The sequence below is a fragment of the Nomascus leucogenys genome, chromosome 2, assembly GCF_006542625.1.
Source record: "Nomascus leucogenys isolate Asia chromosome 2, Asia_NLE_v1, whole genome shotgun sequence".
In the NCBI taxonomy this organism is placed as follows: domain Eukaryota; kingdom Metazoa; phylum Chordata; class Mammalia; order Primates; family Hylobatidae; genus Nomascus; species Nomascus leucogenys.
Window position 1 is genome coordinate 130,387,597 of NC_044382.1, and position 17,283 is coordinate 130,404,879.

Here is a 17,283-nt window from a genome sequence, read left to right on the forward strand (position 1 = left end):
ATGTATCTCCTCTCCCTACATTTCTTCAAGAGAGGGAGGGAAAGAAGGAAAGGAAACCTGGTAAACGGGCCTGGAATGAACACAAAACTTAATCCACTCCCGAGGGTTTGCTCATGTCAAAGTGAAGGTCAGCATACTTTGTAGATGACACAATAATGCGAAGACCTCGTAACTTTCTTCACCCCACCAGTTGCTGTTCTATGGAAACTGTACTTTTGAAGCCCAAAGGTTTAAAGTTGTCAAAATATTGAGTCTGATTTCGTGATGGAATATGCCTCTTTGGTGAAGTATCTTTTCTATCCAGGGTAGTAGGGCTTGAGTATTTCAATGATTTGTCACAAAACAAAGAAATGGGTGCAAATAGAGTACAAAGTTATGTGAGCAGGTCTTGACAATTCTGGGCAGAGCTGGGAATAATAAAACATGAATCAGACACATTCAACGACAGCTGCTTGATATCAGTAGCCACTTAAAGACAGAAAGTTTAGAACCCAAATCAATGACACTTTCCCCACAGTGTTTTAATGCCCTAATGTGGATAGATCGTTGGCTGGCATTTCTATAATAAACAAGCCTTCTGTCCTCCTTCCTCAGCCTCACATTACCCTTACTAGAGGGTCTGTAGCATCAATGAAAAGGATGAGCAAGCAGCCAGAAGGTAACATCCCAGAAACACTCATTCCTCACACACACTTTTGCTCTTCCCAATACAGTGCCCCATCACAATTCTCCAAATCCAGAGTTGACTCAGCCTTAACTTTGATCAGGTCATGGTCTCATCTCTCAGGACAGCACAGAAGAGCACCCAGCAAGTCGTCCTCACTCAGACTCCGTGCCTTCTTCCTAGTGTCAGAACATGGGATAAGCCACCTGTCATCACTTCTTACTGAGCCTGAAGTGTCTGCAGTAAGTGGGTGCAGTGCAGACTTCAGCTTACATAGGACTAACCAAACTCCTGACTCTAGCATTAATACTCCCAATCATTCATAATGCCCCTCCTTTTGCTGTGAAAATGGAAGGAAATGGAATGTTGGAGAATTTCAAAAGTATGTCCTTGGAGGTGCCTAGGTTTCCAGTAGCTATGGATGTGAGGTATATTGTTGTGTACATTTGAAGGCAATTATAGCTAAAGCTGACAACTTTATTCCTCATGGAAAGTAAAATGCATTTAACTTTTAATGAAAAACAGTAGAGGAACACTACTTTGTCCTAAATCATACCCCTTTTCTTTCTATTCTTGATGTCTCAAGCTAATTTTCTAATATGGACACATAACTTTCTATTTAGAGGTAAAATAAATAGGCATTTTGGGAGCCAGCATTGATGTTTGGTCCTGAAAATTGAATCCACTGTTGCAACAGCAAACTGTCCATTATCTTCCTAAGAAAATACTAATTTATCAGTCTTAGGAGCCAAAGAGTTGCTCTGTGTCAGCAATCAGCATAGCCTCATAATTATAAATTTGTGAGGATCTGGTGAAAGACATAGATCCAGAGAAATTATAGTGTTTCATAGTGAGTCATTCAGAATAAAGAGCTCTGTTATTTGTAGACATTCCATACAGTCATAGAAATTTAGGGGTGGATCAGGTTTTAGCAATCTTCTAGTCTAACCCCTTCATTTTACAGATGAGGAAACTGAGGAATGTTTTGTAGGAAATAGATGAAAGTGTTTTAATATGCAGCACATCTTGTCTAAACATTTCAAGAGCTTACTAACACTATCTTTGAAATATTTGGCACAATTAGTGTGCCCAAAATGTGGCAAGGTGACTTCATTGTGTCAGAACTCAAATTTATATACTATACTTCTCTTTGGTTTTGGCATCTTCCTTCCCTCCTTCCTCCTTCCTTCCTTCTCTCCTTTCTTCCTTCCGTTCTTCCTTTCTACCTTCCCGCTTCCTCCTTCCCTCCCCACCTCCCCTTTTATTCATTCATCCATTCATTGAAAGATTAAGTCATTGGTCCCTAGTATCTTCAAGGCACTGTGCTAGACAAAGGGCTGCTTATAAACACAAGTTGGTTCTCAGGCTATCTTTGCCCTTGAGGGGTTCTCAGGAGGGAAGGTGAAACAGGTATATGAGTGAATAGTTGTAACAGAATTTCGAAAATGCCCAACTCTAGGTATGTGCAGGTATTATCAGGGCACTAGGAAGCAAGGAGCAATTATTCCCTAGGAGAGTCACAGGAACTGCACAAAGGAGGTAACCCCTGAGTGTAATCTTGTGAGATGAGCCTGAGTCTCAGGCAGAGAAGACAGCCAAGAGCATTGTAGGAAAGTAAGAATAAGCTTAAATGAAGGGAGAGTATGGTATATCCAGAAAGGATGAATTTAGCAGTGGAGCTGCAGGGAAAAATTAGTGATTTGGGAATCACGAGTGCTGAGATGATAAGGTAAATTAGAAAACAAATACAAGAGCTGCTACATACCATGCTAAAGAATTTAGCTATTATCCTGGAAGCCAAAGTTTCACAAATCTAGTAATTTAAGTATCATTTCCACAACATGTGTTATATCCCAAGTCTACCTCTGTTATTTTTGCTTTACCTGTATTGCACCTGTACTATGTTTATTTAATATATTTTTCTAAAACACCTGACTTTCAAACATATTTGTTTTTAAAAGAAACTTCATGTCACTATGGTTGTAAATAGAAAGCCATGGTCACTTGCAATAAATTCAAAGTCATCATTAAAATGAATGTGATAAATTGAACATAAAACATTCCTTTCATTATTTGCTTATGAATATCTCTGAGCCTGAGGCCTGAGGTCTCATTTTTCGAATAGGGAATTGTTAAGTTTTGGAAAGGAGTTAAATTCATTCTAGCACCAAAATAAGTCTCCTTATATTAATTAGTAAGAAAAAAGAGAATTTGGAAGGCCAATAGCATTCTCACTCTGTAAATCAGGGGTATTTAGCATGGTTCCTGTGTGCCTCTTAGATATTGCAGGGATATGCACCCACATATGGGGAAATACTGTTTAGTACAGGGCTACCTGAAATATTTGAGTGGATTTTGTGTGACAAAGTCAGACTTACTGAAGAAGGTTAACTCAGGACTGAAAAAAGACACCAGGGGAAGCCAGGAAAACCTTGCAGAGACTGTGGGAGAGGATCCCAGTGAGGTCCAGCCAGTTTAGTGATGATGAAGAGGGCCCAGATTTCAGAGGGATTGAGGATAAGGACACAGCAGGACTTGGTGCCTGAGCGATGAAGGGCAGGGATCAAGGAAAGAGAAGAGTCAAGGATGCCTTGGAGATAGATTGCTTGGGAGACTGCATAAGTGTTCATGTCACCATGTAGGCCACATTCACAATGGATATGTTCTGGGAAGGGGAGTAGCATCTGGATGCCTTAGGGGAAGAGGGGAAGGGGAGGGAGTGGGCAAGGGTGGAGAGAGATGAGGCACTTGGATCGGACCAGGCCACCTATCACTAATCCTTGCACATTCTAAGACTGCGCCACATGTTTGTTCAATCAAGAGATGGGTGTGGACAGTCAGCAGGCAAATACTTTGCTAAAGCTCAGTGGCATTCCAAGTGTCAGCTAGATCTGAAGAGATAATTGTGGCCCATACATCAGCAGCAAATACATGTCTGTTTACTTACTGACCATTTTAGAAAATCTGTGGTGTAATCAGATAGGCAGGTTTAAGGCTTATTAGGCATGTTTACTTCTGTAAGATGTTAAAAATGAGCCCATTCAACCAAAAAGTCATTATGAATCTACTTATGTAAAGCAACCTTCTGGGTTCTTTAAGGGATAGAGAGATAAATTAGACACAGACTCTGCTCTCATGGAACTTGTACAAATCTAAAATAGATAAAATTTGGGGGGATTTAAATTTTGCTAACAGGTAAAGAATTTATTCATAATTTCCAAAAAGCAAATTTAGCCTCAAAATTTTTCTAGTAATAAAATAAGTCTAAACTTTGTTTCCATGTATGGTAAGAAATTTATTATTGTATTGCAATAAAATAAAAGTATGAGTGAAATTTTTGATAGATTTAAATAATTGCAAGTGAAAATCTTACTAGTCATTAATAGCCCCTCTTTTGTGTTATTCTTAAAATACATGATTACAGAGCTTAGCAGCAATAAAGGAATTGAATTTTGTCTTTTGTATATAGCACAAAGCTGCCCTTCTTCCTATCCAGGTATATGATATAGCAATAAATTGGAACCTTTTAATGAAAACCTGCGAAATAATCCATTTTTCATTACTGGGATGTCTTTTCTTGGCAATCAAGACATAGACAAGAAAACACAGATCTCACTCACAGCCTCAAAAAGAGCCATAGGTTTGAAGAAGGAGAGGGACAACAAACCAAAATGTTGGCACTCCTTCTTCAGTTTCTAGATCCTTCTGTGAAAAGACGTGTTTTCGTAAGACCCAGACAGAATTCATTTCCATAGAGCATTTTTAATGGCTCCTGTCAGAACAAAACAGCTGGGAAACATATGGTATCCATTTCCCTATATCACTTGGAAAAAATTTCACATGTAAATAAAGCCAACATAAAAGAGTAGCCCTTTGAACCTGCGACCTTATATAATACATAAATATATTGGTACAATGCAGTCGTTGTATTGACCTACTAAGTTATGTGGCTTTAAAATTTTTTATTACATTCTGAGATGCACATTTTCTAGAGCTTCCAAAGAAATCAAGGTAATTGGCAAAATATTACCAAATATACTCAATAATAAGAGTGTATCTCAGAAATGTCTATGCGTATATACATATATTTTTTTCATTTTATTTAAAGCCTTGCAGAAAGCTGATGAATAAAATTAAAGGCATATTTGCATCTTATAAACTCTATGTCCACTATCTGCTGTTTTAATTAAATAAGTAACCATGTGTTCTTGAAGAGAGAAAGACTTGGCAGAAATTTCTGGCAGACATTAATTTTTCATGGCTTTATATTTTTAGAGAGAAAAGGTCATATAAAAGATAGAAAACTTTTAAATTTATAAGAGACCAACTGGAATTAGTCTTTGCCTTTGCATATTTACATTTCATAAATAACTTTAGCAAATTGAGCTCTTACTGGTGATTATCACTCCACTGAGTTTAAAAGGATTTTGTCCCCTGTGAAATTAAACTGTAAATCCCTCAGAAGGATGCACTTTGTGCATTTTAGAAGATTTAATGTGTTGTACAAAGTGAGATTCAAATTCACATACTAGCATTTGTTAATTGTCTGATCTCTGCCAAGCACTGTGTACAACTAAGAACTAGAGCCAGCAAAAGGGAAGAAAAGCAGCAGTCTAAGACCATCTAGATACCTTCCTTCCCTTCTGGAACATTCTCTCCTACATTACTTATTGGAGAGAATCTAGCCCTCCTTCCACAGCTCATAGTATTCTCCTCTTAGATTCTAAAATGTCAGAGCCGGAAAGGTCTGAGAAGTGGACTGCATAGTGCAGACCCTTGGAAACCTCATGCAAAATTGTGGACAATTTCAGGGAAAGAACTCACTGATAGTTATATAGCATTGAGGCTTAGAGCGCTCACTCGCATCCCCTTAGCTTGATTCCAGAACTTCTCTGAATCCTTTTAGAACATATCCCAGCAGGAAGAAGAATGACCAGTAGCTTAAATTTAGGGAACTTTAATAATGTATGTTCCACTTTCACCCTAAGAATCAGTCATAGCCAGAGGCTATGGCAGAAGTTACAGATGTGAGTATACACCCATCTCATGTTATTTTTTTCTTTGGTTGTTCCCAGTAGCAAAGAACACACACATACACATGCTTCCCACTTGTTGTTTCAGAAGAGAAGTGGTAAATGGAAGGTCTCTAGTTGTAGGGCATTCCCCCTGAAATCTCATCCTTTGATGGGGGATGATAGGAACTACGTGGCAGGGAGCTAGGAACCCATAAATCAGTGGCCTGCAAGTTTCCAAGGTACTGGGTCATCTTTTATCTAGCAGGGGAGTGGCCCAAGGAGGAAGCAGTATAATCATATCTGAGGAGACTGTTGTTGCTCCATCTGCTTGCCCCAAGAGAAGGCACCAGGCAGCTTCTCATAACTAGGAGAGATGGTTCTTATCTTTCACCTCCAGGTGTGTCTGGCTGTTTCACTTTCTACTCTATCACAACCAGACACTTACTCAAATGCAAACCAACACACAATCTTTATCCAAACTTTGCACAGAAATTAGAAAAAAAAAAAAAAAAACCACTCTGCCTAACCCATCTTCTTTTCAGAACTTTCTTGTCCTGTTTGTTTCCAGCCTTCTCAACAATGGAGGGCAGCATTGAATCCTAAAGAACATGTTCTGTTGTGAAGTGTTGGTGCACTCTGTCACTGTGTCATATGTCAGAAAGCACCATGAAATGCTGCTGCATGATAGTTGACCAGGGTACTTTGACCAAGGTGGGGTTAACTCAACTATGTCTTCTCTCCCACAGTCCTTTCAACTCCTGAGCACTGCATTCCTTCCTATTCTTTCCCTAATCCACTTAATGGCACACCTAGGGAGTCACTCAGGAGGTCATAGTTTGAATTTGCTCAATATTAAATAATTTGCCACTTCTTTTCATGGGACTTCTTATGCATTAGTGGTGTATGTGGACATGCACGCTAATGTGTGTGCATGTGTGCATACATCCCTTTTCTCCCTAAGTCAGTTTGGAAGTTTACTTAACACTGAAGATCTTATTCTCTAATCTTGTTTTTCAGGATGGTGACAAATATAAGAATATTGCCAGGGAGGTAGATCTAACCAGGGAATAAACCGAAATACCTATCTGGGTTTGCTTCCTTAGCTGTTTACCTTTACCATTATTATTACTTTAATTAATTTTGAGTCAGTGTGTTATAACTTTCTTTGATCATTCGCTGTTTTCCAGTGGTAAGTATGATTTTTTTTTTGTTCTATCGATATGCACTCTCTCTAAGTCATACTCATACACAGAGCATTAATTTGAACATAACGTGAATGAACCACGTCTACCTGCATAGCCAAGATGTGTTCAGCATTCCAAAGTAATAGCTTTCTATTTTAATTTTTTAAAAACAGTTTCTAGCTCTAGCTGGAATTGTGGCATCTCAACTCTTATTACAAACACGCAAAAGCCCACAGGAATCGCTGACGTGTACAGTAAGTTCCGCCCAGTGAAGCGGGTTTCGCCGCTGAAACATCAGCCAGAGACTCTGGAGAACAATGAAAGTGATGATCAAAAGAACCAGAAAGTGGTTGAGTACCAGAAAGGGGGTGAGTCTGACCTGGGCCCCCAGCCTCAGGAGCTCGGCCCTGGAAATGGAGTGGGCGGCCCACCAGGTAAGAGCTCTGAGCCCAGCACATCGCTGGGTGAACTGGAGCACTATGACCTCGACATGGATGAGATTCTGGATGTGCCTTATATTAAATCCAGTCAGCAGCTTGCTTCTTTTACCAAGGTGACTTCAGAAAAAAGAATTTTGGGCTTATGCACAACCATCAATGGCCTTTCTGGCAAAGCCTGCTCTACAGGAAGTTCTGAGAGCTCATCATCCAACATGGCGCCATTTTGTATTCTTTCTCCCGTGAAAAGCCCTCACTTGAGAAAAGCATCAGCTGTCATCCACGACCAGCACAAGCTGTCCACTGAAGAAACTGAGATCTCACCTCCTCTGGTTAAATGTGGCTCTGCATATGAGCCTGAAAACCAGAGTAAAGACTTCCTAAACAAGACATTTAGTGATCCTCATGGTCGAAAAGTTGAGAAGACAATACCAGACTGCCAGCTCAGGGCCTTCCACCTGCAATCGTCAGCAGCAGAATCCAAACCAGAAGAGCAGGTCAGTGGCCTGAACTGGACCAGCTCCCAAGGCCCAGAAGAAAGGAGTGAGTATCTGAAAAAAGTGAAAAGCATCTTGAACATTGTTAAAGAAGGACAGATCTCTCTCCTGGTAAGTATAATCTAGTTCAGTATACATGTCAATAGACTGGAGACTCCTTTTTAATCAGCTGCATTCGTTAGTAACAGAACGATGCTGCATTTGTTTTGGTTTTTACTTAATCTTTACTTGTGGCTTTAGTTGGGAGATGTGACCTTTTGAGTTTTAAAATAAGAAGTTATGAGGTTAATACAGGGAAAACAAATAGCTATAGAGGGAGTGTTATTTCATTTTAACTTTGCATGAATTCAACTGAAGCATCTTAATCTCAAAGAGAGCCCTGCACTTTCTTTAACTTGAATCTCGATGTCTTTCTTTTTGCTTTTCAAATGGTTCTCAGTGCTCTCAAGCAGCTATTTGTGGGGATGTCAATTCTTGGCTGATGGTGGACCTGCCAGATATGTAAACAGAGGGTCTTCTGTTTTGTCCTGATCATTATTCAGAAGAGTTGGACCAGGTTGTTTGAAAAGCATTTGTAGATAGAAGCTTACCCAAGAGCTTCATTGCCCTCTGACCCAGGAGGAGTTTTTACTTACTTCCAGCTCTGCATGTCTAGGGAGCATGAAGAAGCTTTTTCAAAGACTCTAGACACAGAGTAACATGATATAAGAAAAGTCTGTTCTGCTTCAGCTCAGAGAGAGCTAAACTTAAATAGCACTCCATCTGCCTACATTGTTCTTTTCTGGCTTCCAGACTTGGATCAAGCAGTAGCAAGCCTGGGCTCATACTATGATGCTAATTAAAGTCTCATTCAAGAAAATCATCACATCTTGGCGATGTGATTCTACTTAGTATAAAGCCATGCATACTTAAGTACAATGTACTTGCTCTATTATCACAAATACTATTGCGATAGGGTAATATAATTGAATAATTTTATGAAATAAAGTAGTATTTTTTCTCCTAAAAATGTCTTTTCCATTTTCCTGGCTCTTCCCCCTAATTCTCTTTGGTTCATTCCTTTCTTTTGTCCTTCTCATGTTTTCATGTTTCCCAAATGCTAACAACACCTCTCAGTTCACCCAACAATCTCTATCAACGAGTTCATAGTCAAGGGACAAAAATTTCACTAGAGATAAGAAAACCAAAGCCATGTAGCCTCCAGGTACCCCCAGGAGTTTGTTTGACGACAGTGGCTAGAGGTACCTATGAGAGCACTAGTAGCAGCAGTCATCATGTAGTTTGCCAAAGCCAGTTCTCCACAATTCCAGGCAAAATAAACAGGTAGAGACAAATAGCTCATTCATTCAACAAACCTAAAACAGGGAATAAAACCCAGCCCCAGCCCTCAAGGACTTCACGATCAAGTAGGGGAGACAGACAGGGAACCTGATAATTACTGTAAATGTCATTATAGTTCTTTAGAAAGCCAACTTGAAGCCTCCACACCTCATTGGCCCTAGCCCTGTTGCCATGTCTCATGTTCTAAAGCATATTGTAACAAAGAATAATAGCAAGAAACTGATTTATTAGATCCCCAAGGCTGCCACCAGAGCTTCTATAAGCTCATTTCTTCTTTCCAGTGCCCAGAGAAAAACTCCCACAGGGTCTTGCTCTGATTTATTGACTTGGGTTTTCTAATCTTACTATTTATACAGCCACACCTAGCTGCAGACAATCTAGACAAAATTCACGACGAAAATGGAAACAATCTATTACATATTGCGGCGTCACAGGGACACGCAGAGTGTCTACAGCACCTCACTTCTTTGATGGGAGAAGACTGCCTCAATGAGCGCAACACTGAGAAGTTGACTCCAGCAGGCCTGGCCATTAAGGTGACTAGTTGGGGGCTGGAACCTCCACAGCTAGAAGCTGGATTTCTATTTTTTAAGATTCCTTGTGAGCTAAAGCATTGGAAGGGAGAGAAGAGAGTGATTTGTCAAGCAAAGAGCAAATGAACACATTGCATTTAAGAGAGTAATCATTTCAGTCACTGCTTTGAGATTTTGAGACTAAATTCCCAGCTTTTGTCAATCTGCTACTAAAGAGAAAGGAAAATGATATGTTGTGGTTCTAAGAACTGTCGTTATTCATAGGGATCGCAATTTAGCTTCTTAGCCACACCTGGATCTATCAGAGACTTTCATTTCTTCCTTATATGAGAATAATGAGCAAGACAAATGTGGGGAAGGTGTGTTTTAAGGATGCTAGCACTCGGGAATATTTCAGATCACAAAGTAGGCTCTTAACGGATCACATCTGAAGTTCTAAGTGTCTTCAGTATCAAGAATTTTTTAGAGTATCAGTGCCGAGTTTGAGTTTAGCTCTTGCAGAGCACAGTATGCAATCAAAAACTACACAAATTAATGTCGACTGGGATAGAGTTAAAACCTAGAAACTGTGGGACAAGAAAACATGGACTTTTATAGCACTGCAGCAAGTGCCTCTGCAAAATATAGTACATCACCAGAAGATTAGCTATTCAACTAAAATTACCTAAAAGATCTTTGGCAAATAAATGTAGAATCCAATCATATTTATTAAAAAGCCAGAAGTGACATTCAGGGAAATATAATATATCTTGTATTTTTGCCTGTGTGCTTTGCTTTACATAATATTTGTGTCTTCTAAAAGCTGAATAATCATAATTTTTATAATGAAATTATATTGAAATTGGTGAGGGGAATTTGTTAGAGAAACCGACACGTGAATTCGCTAAAGAACATTACATTTAAAAAACCATTAACTGCTGTTCTACGGTAATATATTTTTTATGCACACCTGATTTTTTTGTATTTTTAATTTGATGATTCAGCAAAGTTTTATGCATTAAAAAATTTTCCATTTTATTTAATTTTGCTCAGTTAAGCAAAGTAAATAATAAGGTATACTTCAAATCTACCATAGAAGATAATTTTTTAAGTAAAATAAATCTATGACCCTGGTGGGTATTATTTTGCTTTGATTGTAAGTGATATGATGTCAAATTAAGAAGTAAACTTCAGGCAGCTATCATGAAGAAAGACAGAACTAAACTACAGGCAGCCATCATGAAGAAAGATAAGTCAAATGTAAAGTCAAGATTTAATATAGTTGAGCTTAACAAAGGGTACCAAGTTTACCAGGTACTGCGTTTGGTGGCTGGCAATACAAATTTGTGTAAGTCACAGTCCCTACTCTTAAGGAGCTAATATTATTGTTAGTGGATAAGACTGGTAAGTTATCAGTAACACAAGTATAGGATGGCAAATTTGGGGTATAGTCCTGTGACAGAGTTGTGTAGACATCAAAGAGTATGTGTCAGTGATAAATAAAATATTCTTGCAGTGCCAATGAGTGTTAAGATTTGCCTTGCTGTTTGAGTGTTTATAAAATACAGTTCTCATTAGTCTTCCTAATGGTAGATTATTTGTATAGGTAGAAGAAAATAATTTTTTTTAATTTATATGCCGTAGGGCTTGTCTTGATAGATTAAAAATCTCTGAGTAGAAGGTACATAAGAAACTTAGTGGTCCTTATGCCAATCTTCAGCATAAACACCTTCTATGATATCGATATTAAGTTTTAATTCATTCTTATATTCCTGCAGTCAACATAAGATCACCGTCATACAATCAGTGTGCAAACTTAAACAGCAGGTTTTTTTTTTCGTTTTAATGAAAAAGATTTCAAACCCGTAAGACTCAAAAACTTTTACAAGTTTGAGGTCTCAGGCTTTTCATACTTAACTTCCAGACAATGATTTGAATGTTCTATTCCTTTATTCTAGAATTTACAAAAGCAGTAAATAACAAATATTTTATAACAAGTGCTTCCCTCTTTAGAAACTGTCCTGACACATATTTTGTCTCAGTCCATTCAGTGTATTTTGATGAACATTGATGACATTGAGAGAGTCCTAAAGAGTCATCATTTTGTTTTAGGACCTTGTTTTGAACACCACTAACCAACTAGTGGTGTTCCACCTCATTAAGCACAGTTTTGAGGGCCCTGCTGTCATGGAAAGACAAAGTTGGTACAAATGGACAGAAGTTGCTAAGATAATATGACTTGGCTGACAGGAAGCAGAGTCAGCGATAAGGTGTCTAATAGAAAGATTTACCTGAGAACAGGGGCTTTGAAGTCATATCAGGACTTAAGAACATCTCCCTCACTATTAAACTCCTGGAATGGAACGTAATAAATTCTGCCAGTTACATACAGAATTTATTGACCACTTCTGGGATACCCAAGAGTACATACTGTGGGAGTTCAGGGTATTATTGAGTTTTCTTTAGGAATGATTAAGCAAAGTAATTGGAAAGAAATATTTCTAAAAGGTGAGAGCAGTCTGTTTTCTAAAACGGGACAGAAGAAGAAATTATTTTAAGATTTAAACAGTCTAGGAATGAAATAATCTTAATTCCCTTTTCACTTCTCATTCAGTCCTTTTGATTAAGCCAAAAAGCAAAGTGTCCATCTGGGAATAACATGACTTCAAACACATAATCTTACTGATACCCCCTTGCTGTATGTTAAATACAGCAAGTGGCCCCAGGCCCATAGACTTTGGCAGGCAAAAATCTACTGCTAGAATTTTTGTTTGTTTGTTTTCTTAGTATTTATATTTATGGCAAGTAATACTGGTTTCAAACTCACAGCAGTGATATAATATTTCCTTCTGCCTTTCTAACAGTATTTTATTTATTTTAAGTGTTGCCTCCTTGAATAACTAGAACTAACAGACATCTAATAGAACACTACCCAACAATAGCAGAAAACATATTCTTGTCAAGTACACATGAAACATTCTCCAGGATAGACCAAATGTTAGGCTATGAAACAAGTCTCAGTAAGTTGTTTTTTTACCTTTTATTTTTATTTATTTATTTATTATACTTTAAGTTCTAGGGTACATGTGCACAACATGCAGGTTTGTTACACATGTATACATGTACCGTGTTGGTTTGCTGCACCCATTAACTCGTCATTTACATTAGATATTTCTCCTAATGCTATCCCTCCCCCATCCCCCCACCCCACGACAAGCCCCAGTGTGTGATGCTCCCCGCCTGTGTCCAAGCGTTCTCACTGTTCAATTCCCACCTGTAAGTGAGAACGTGCGGTGTTTGGTTTTCTGTCCTTGCGATAGTTTGCTCAGAATGATGGTTTCCAGCTTCATCCATGCCATTACAAAGGACATGAACTCATCCTTTTTTATGGAAGTCTCAATAAGTTTTAAAGGATTGAAATACAAAGTTATGTCCTTCAATCATAATAGAATGCAATTAGAAATCAATAACAAAAGGAAATTTGGGATGTTCATAAATATGTAGAATTACATGTGAAAATAAATCAACGTGTTAAGAAATCACAAGGAAAATTAGGAAATATTTATAGATGAATGAAAATGAAAATACAACATACCAACACTTACAAGATTCAACTAAAGCAGCACTTAGAGGGAGATTTGTAGCTGTAAATGCCTCTATTAAAAGAGGAGGAGAGGAAAGTGGGAAGGAGAAAGACTTCAAATTAATAGCCTAATTTTCCACCCTAGAAAACTAGAAAAAGAATAGCAAACTAAATCCAAAGCAAGCAGAAGGAAGGAAATAATAAAAATTAGAGAAAAAAAATAAAATAAAAAATAGAAAAATAATAGAGGACGTCAACAAAACAACATTTAGTTCTGTGAAAACATTTTTAAAAATTATTGAATGTCTAATTTAGGTAAACTGACCAAAAAAAAAAAAAAAAAGTAGAGAGAAGACCTACATTGCTAAAATCAGAAATCAGAAATGTTGCCTCACATTTCTGTGTTCTGTGTAAATGCCAGTTTACTTAAACCGTCTTGCCTAGTAAATGATCAGTATGGTTGCTATTCCTTTCTTCATTTAGAGGGAATGAAGCACATTGTATTAGTGTGTTAGTTGTTTTTTGTTTTTAATCCTGGTGGGAAACGTTTGGCATGCTCCAATTGTGAAATTTAAGGAAAGTCTGTAATTAAGGGATTATATATAAGAGGATGGTTGAGGGTAAGGGGGTTCGTAAAGGAAAGTGGAGTACCCTGGGGTCTTTATTTAACAACCAGGACACGGTTACCTCCCCAAAGCTGGGAAAGGGAAAGGAGTGGTTATAAGAACTTGAGATAGAGAGGGCTGAGTACAAAGGACTAGCTTAATTTTGAGCTTTTTAAGGGACTCAGATGGCCAATGGCAACCCATAGAGAGGTCCTCAAACTCACTCTCCTTCCCTGATCTGTCACTGTCTCCATCAGCCAGATCCAGCCAGAGGGGCAGGGAGCCAACTCATTCAGACCAACCTCCCAGGGCAAATACCTCAGGAGAATAGAATCTACATGTGAAAATAGTTGGGAGTTCCATTATCCAAATGGAATAAAATGAAGAATGAGCAGATTACCTCATTGTCCTCCTTTTAGAATAAATTTTTACCCTTGAGCAGTTACATGATAGAATTCTAAAATAAAGAGAAAGTAATCCTATTCTACTAATTTAAATGCTACCCTCAGGGAAGCCTCCCTTGGCTCCCTGCCAACCATACCTCTTTTCTCCTGGGCTAAAATCCCACAAGCTGCAAACTAGGAAGGCAGTTGAATGTTTGATTCGTCTGACAGAGTTATTGTGAGAATCTAAGAAAGCATTCTAATAGAAGGTAACAAGTATTGTCTGCTTAGTAAGTTTACATGCTTCATCTCATTTAATCTTCATGGTAACTCTATGAGGTAGTTACTATTATCCCTGCTATTTCACTGTTTCACAGATAAGAAAATTGAATATCAGATAGGTAAAGTAATTTGTCCATGGTCTTGTAACTAAGTGGCAGATTAAGATTTAAAACCATATCAGAATCTAGGTTTTAATCACTAGGAGATAATATCTGGGTTTATATATCATACTGCTCTATAAGTGGTAGGGAACATTTTCTACAGATATGTATGGACTATATTGTAGTTATTTACATGCCTTGATTGCTTTTTGAGAGAAGTTTAAGTTTCTAAAAATTATGAGAAATTTTTTAAAAATTACGAGGGTAAAAAATCCTCATAAACGACTATAAGAAAATCCTACTCTTTTTTTTCTGCCTACTTTTACTTGATCCTAAAGGTCAAGAGGGTTGGTTTCCTTAAAAATGTAAAAGTTGAGCATATTTTACTTTCTGTATCCATAGTTATATTACTTGTATATAATAAAAGATAATTTCCCTTTTTAAAATTGTTTAATATTTTACTAATTAAGATATTTACCTCATCCCTTAATGAAATTTTTAATTTCAAATATGAGTTTACTGATTTTTCATTAACAAACATGATTCTTTGGGGATTGGAAAACAGTTGTACATCTTATGAAGTTTAATTGAAGAATACTGATTAACTGACCATACCGTGTGTTGGCTTAGTTTTGGAACAACTAGAATGCTCATACGATGCTGGTGGTGATGTAAAGTGGGCAATCACTTTGGAAACTAGTTTGGTGGCTTTTTATTAAGTCAAATATACAGCTACCATACGACTCAGAAATTCTGTTATTTACCCAGGAGAAATAAAAGCATGTATTCACTATTCACAAAAAATGTTCATAGCAACTTTATTCATAATATCCCTTAAGTGGAAACAATCCACATGTCTATCAATAAGTTATTGGATGAATAAATTGTGGTATAATTCTACAATGAAATACTTCTCAGCAATAGAAAAGGAATAAATTACTGATACAAGCAGTAGCTTGGATGAGTCCCAAAGTCCTGCTATGTAAAAGAAGCCAGACACAAGAGTACATACACTGATCTGTTGTGACAGAAATCTCATCAGTGGTTGTTTGGGACAAACGAGAGGAGGGTGAGAACCAAAGAGTACTAGAACACTTCTGGGGGTAATGGAAATGTTCTTTGTCTTGAATGAAGTTGTAGTTACAGGAGTATACATATTTGTCAAAATATATCAAACCGTATACTTTAAAAGATTATATTTTATAGTACACAAATTATACCTTACTAAAATGAATTTAAAATAACTGATTACAATTATGAAAATGAACTCAAATAAAAATTCTGCAATTGCTTTCGAGCCAAATCCACATATCAGGAATATAATAGGTGATAACTTTATATCATAAATAAATTAAGCCAGATATAAATGCCAAAATTTATATGATTTCTTTCCTTGGTGAAATTACCATTTTAAATATATTTTTCAAACCTGAATTACCTTGAATTTCCATCTCTCTTTCTTTTTTAAAACCTAGAATGGTCAGTTGGAGTGCGTACGCTGGATGGTGAGCGAAACAGAAGCCATTGCAGAACTGAGTTGTTCTAAGGATTTTCCAAGCCTTATTCATTACGCAGGTTGCTATGGCCAGGTATGAAGGAGTTTTTTAAGTATCTTCCCTTTGTGTACCATATAATCTTCCTACTTTTTTATTATTAGTCCATCAAAATCCAAACATAAGAAATCATCAAAAATGTATCCAAAGGTATATAACCAATGATATTTGTTGTTGTTGTTTTCATTGAAAAAAAGTTTACAACAACCTAAATAAATATCCTATGACAGATATTGGATAAATAATGAAGCTGCAGCCATTGATGACATTTTATGGGAAAATGTTTATTATATAGTACTAAACAAATATATATGATACAAAACTGGTCCTATAATTTGGCACCAACTTTGAATTTTGGAGATAAAGAGAAATACAAATTAATACTAAAAAAATTATGTCACAACATGTTTATAGTAGTTATCACTCAGCGTAGCAGTACAAGTGGCTTCGATTTTATATATTTTTTTAATTTTTCAGTATTTTCCAATTTTTTTACAGTAAACACATTTAACATTTTTCAAAAGGAACAATGATACATTTTCTTGAACCCAAAGTTAAAAGGAAAATCTTTATAAGACATTAATCAAGGCAGTCTCACTCAATTAAAGATGAATAAGCACACTAACTAGATGGCTCTCAGTTGCAATCAGTTTCCGCATTAGGGAATCCCAACATTAATTAGTGTACACAGATCACAATCCAGTGTTTGCAGTTAAAAAAAAAAAATTACTACCTCCCTTTGGAGAATGTGACTATGAGTTATCTTTTTAAAAAATTGGAACCACAAAATACCAATCTCAGTGTTAAAAAATAATAGTACTGTGTTAAAATAGATTTAATTGTATTTGTGGCAAAGAAAATTGCTTCTCATGCATTTAACTGTATTCCCTCTGGCTTCATAAACTTTCACAGTAGAAGTAAACTGTGGCATTGTCAACAAGAGATTATGCTTTTTCAAGTATGGCAATCTCAAGTTCAAAAAGTAGACAACACTATTACCACAGTCTTTCTTTAGTGGGAGTCATGCGTAGGGATAGTTTATTTTGTGCTGTGGTAACTTCTACTAGTGTGTGTGTGTGTGTGTGTTTGTGTGTGTGTGTGTGTAATATATATTACATAAAAACAT

At 37.1% G+C, this 17,283-nt stretch overlaps 1 protein-coding gene across 4 annotated transcripts in view; it reads left to right on the top strand.

Moving 5' to 3' along the window:
- SNCAIP (synuclein alpha interacting protein) overlaps window positions 1-17,283 on the top strand; it is a 150,000-nt gene that overhangs the window by 101,813 nt on the left and 30,904 nt on the right. For all 4 annotated transcript variants that reach the window (XM_030818247.1, XM_030818241.1, XM_030818253.1 and 1 more), the window contains 3 exons: window positions 7,037-7,908; window positions 9,495-9,674; window positions 16,080-16,193. In XM_030818247.1, coding sequence (XP_030674107.1) covers window positions 7,037-7,908; window positions 9,495-9,674; window positions 16,080-16,193 — 1,166 coding nt within the window. The remainder of the gene's footprint in view (window positions 1-7,036; window positions 7,909-9,494; window positions 9,675-16,079; window positions 16,194-17,283) is intronic.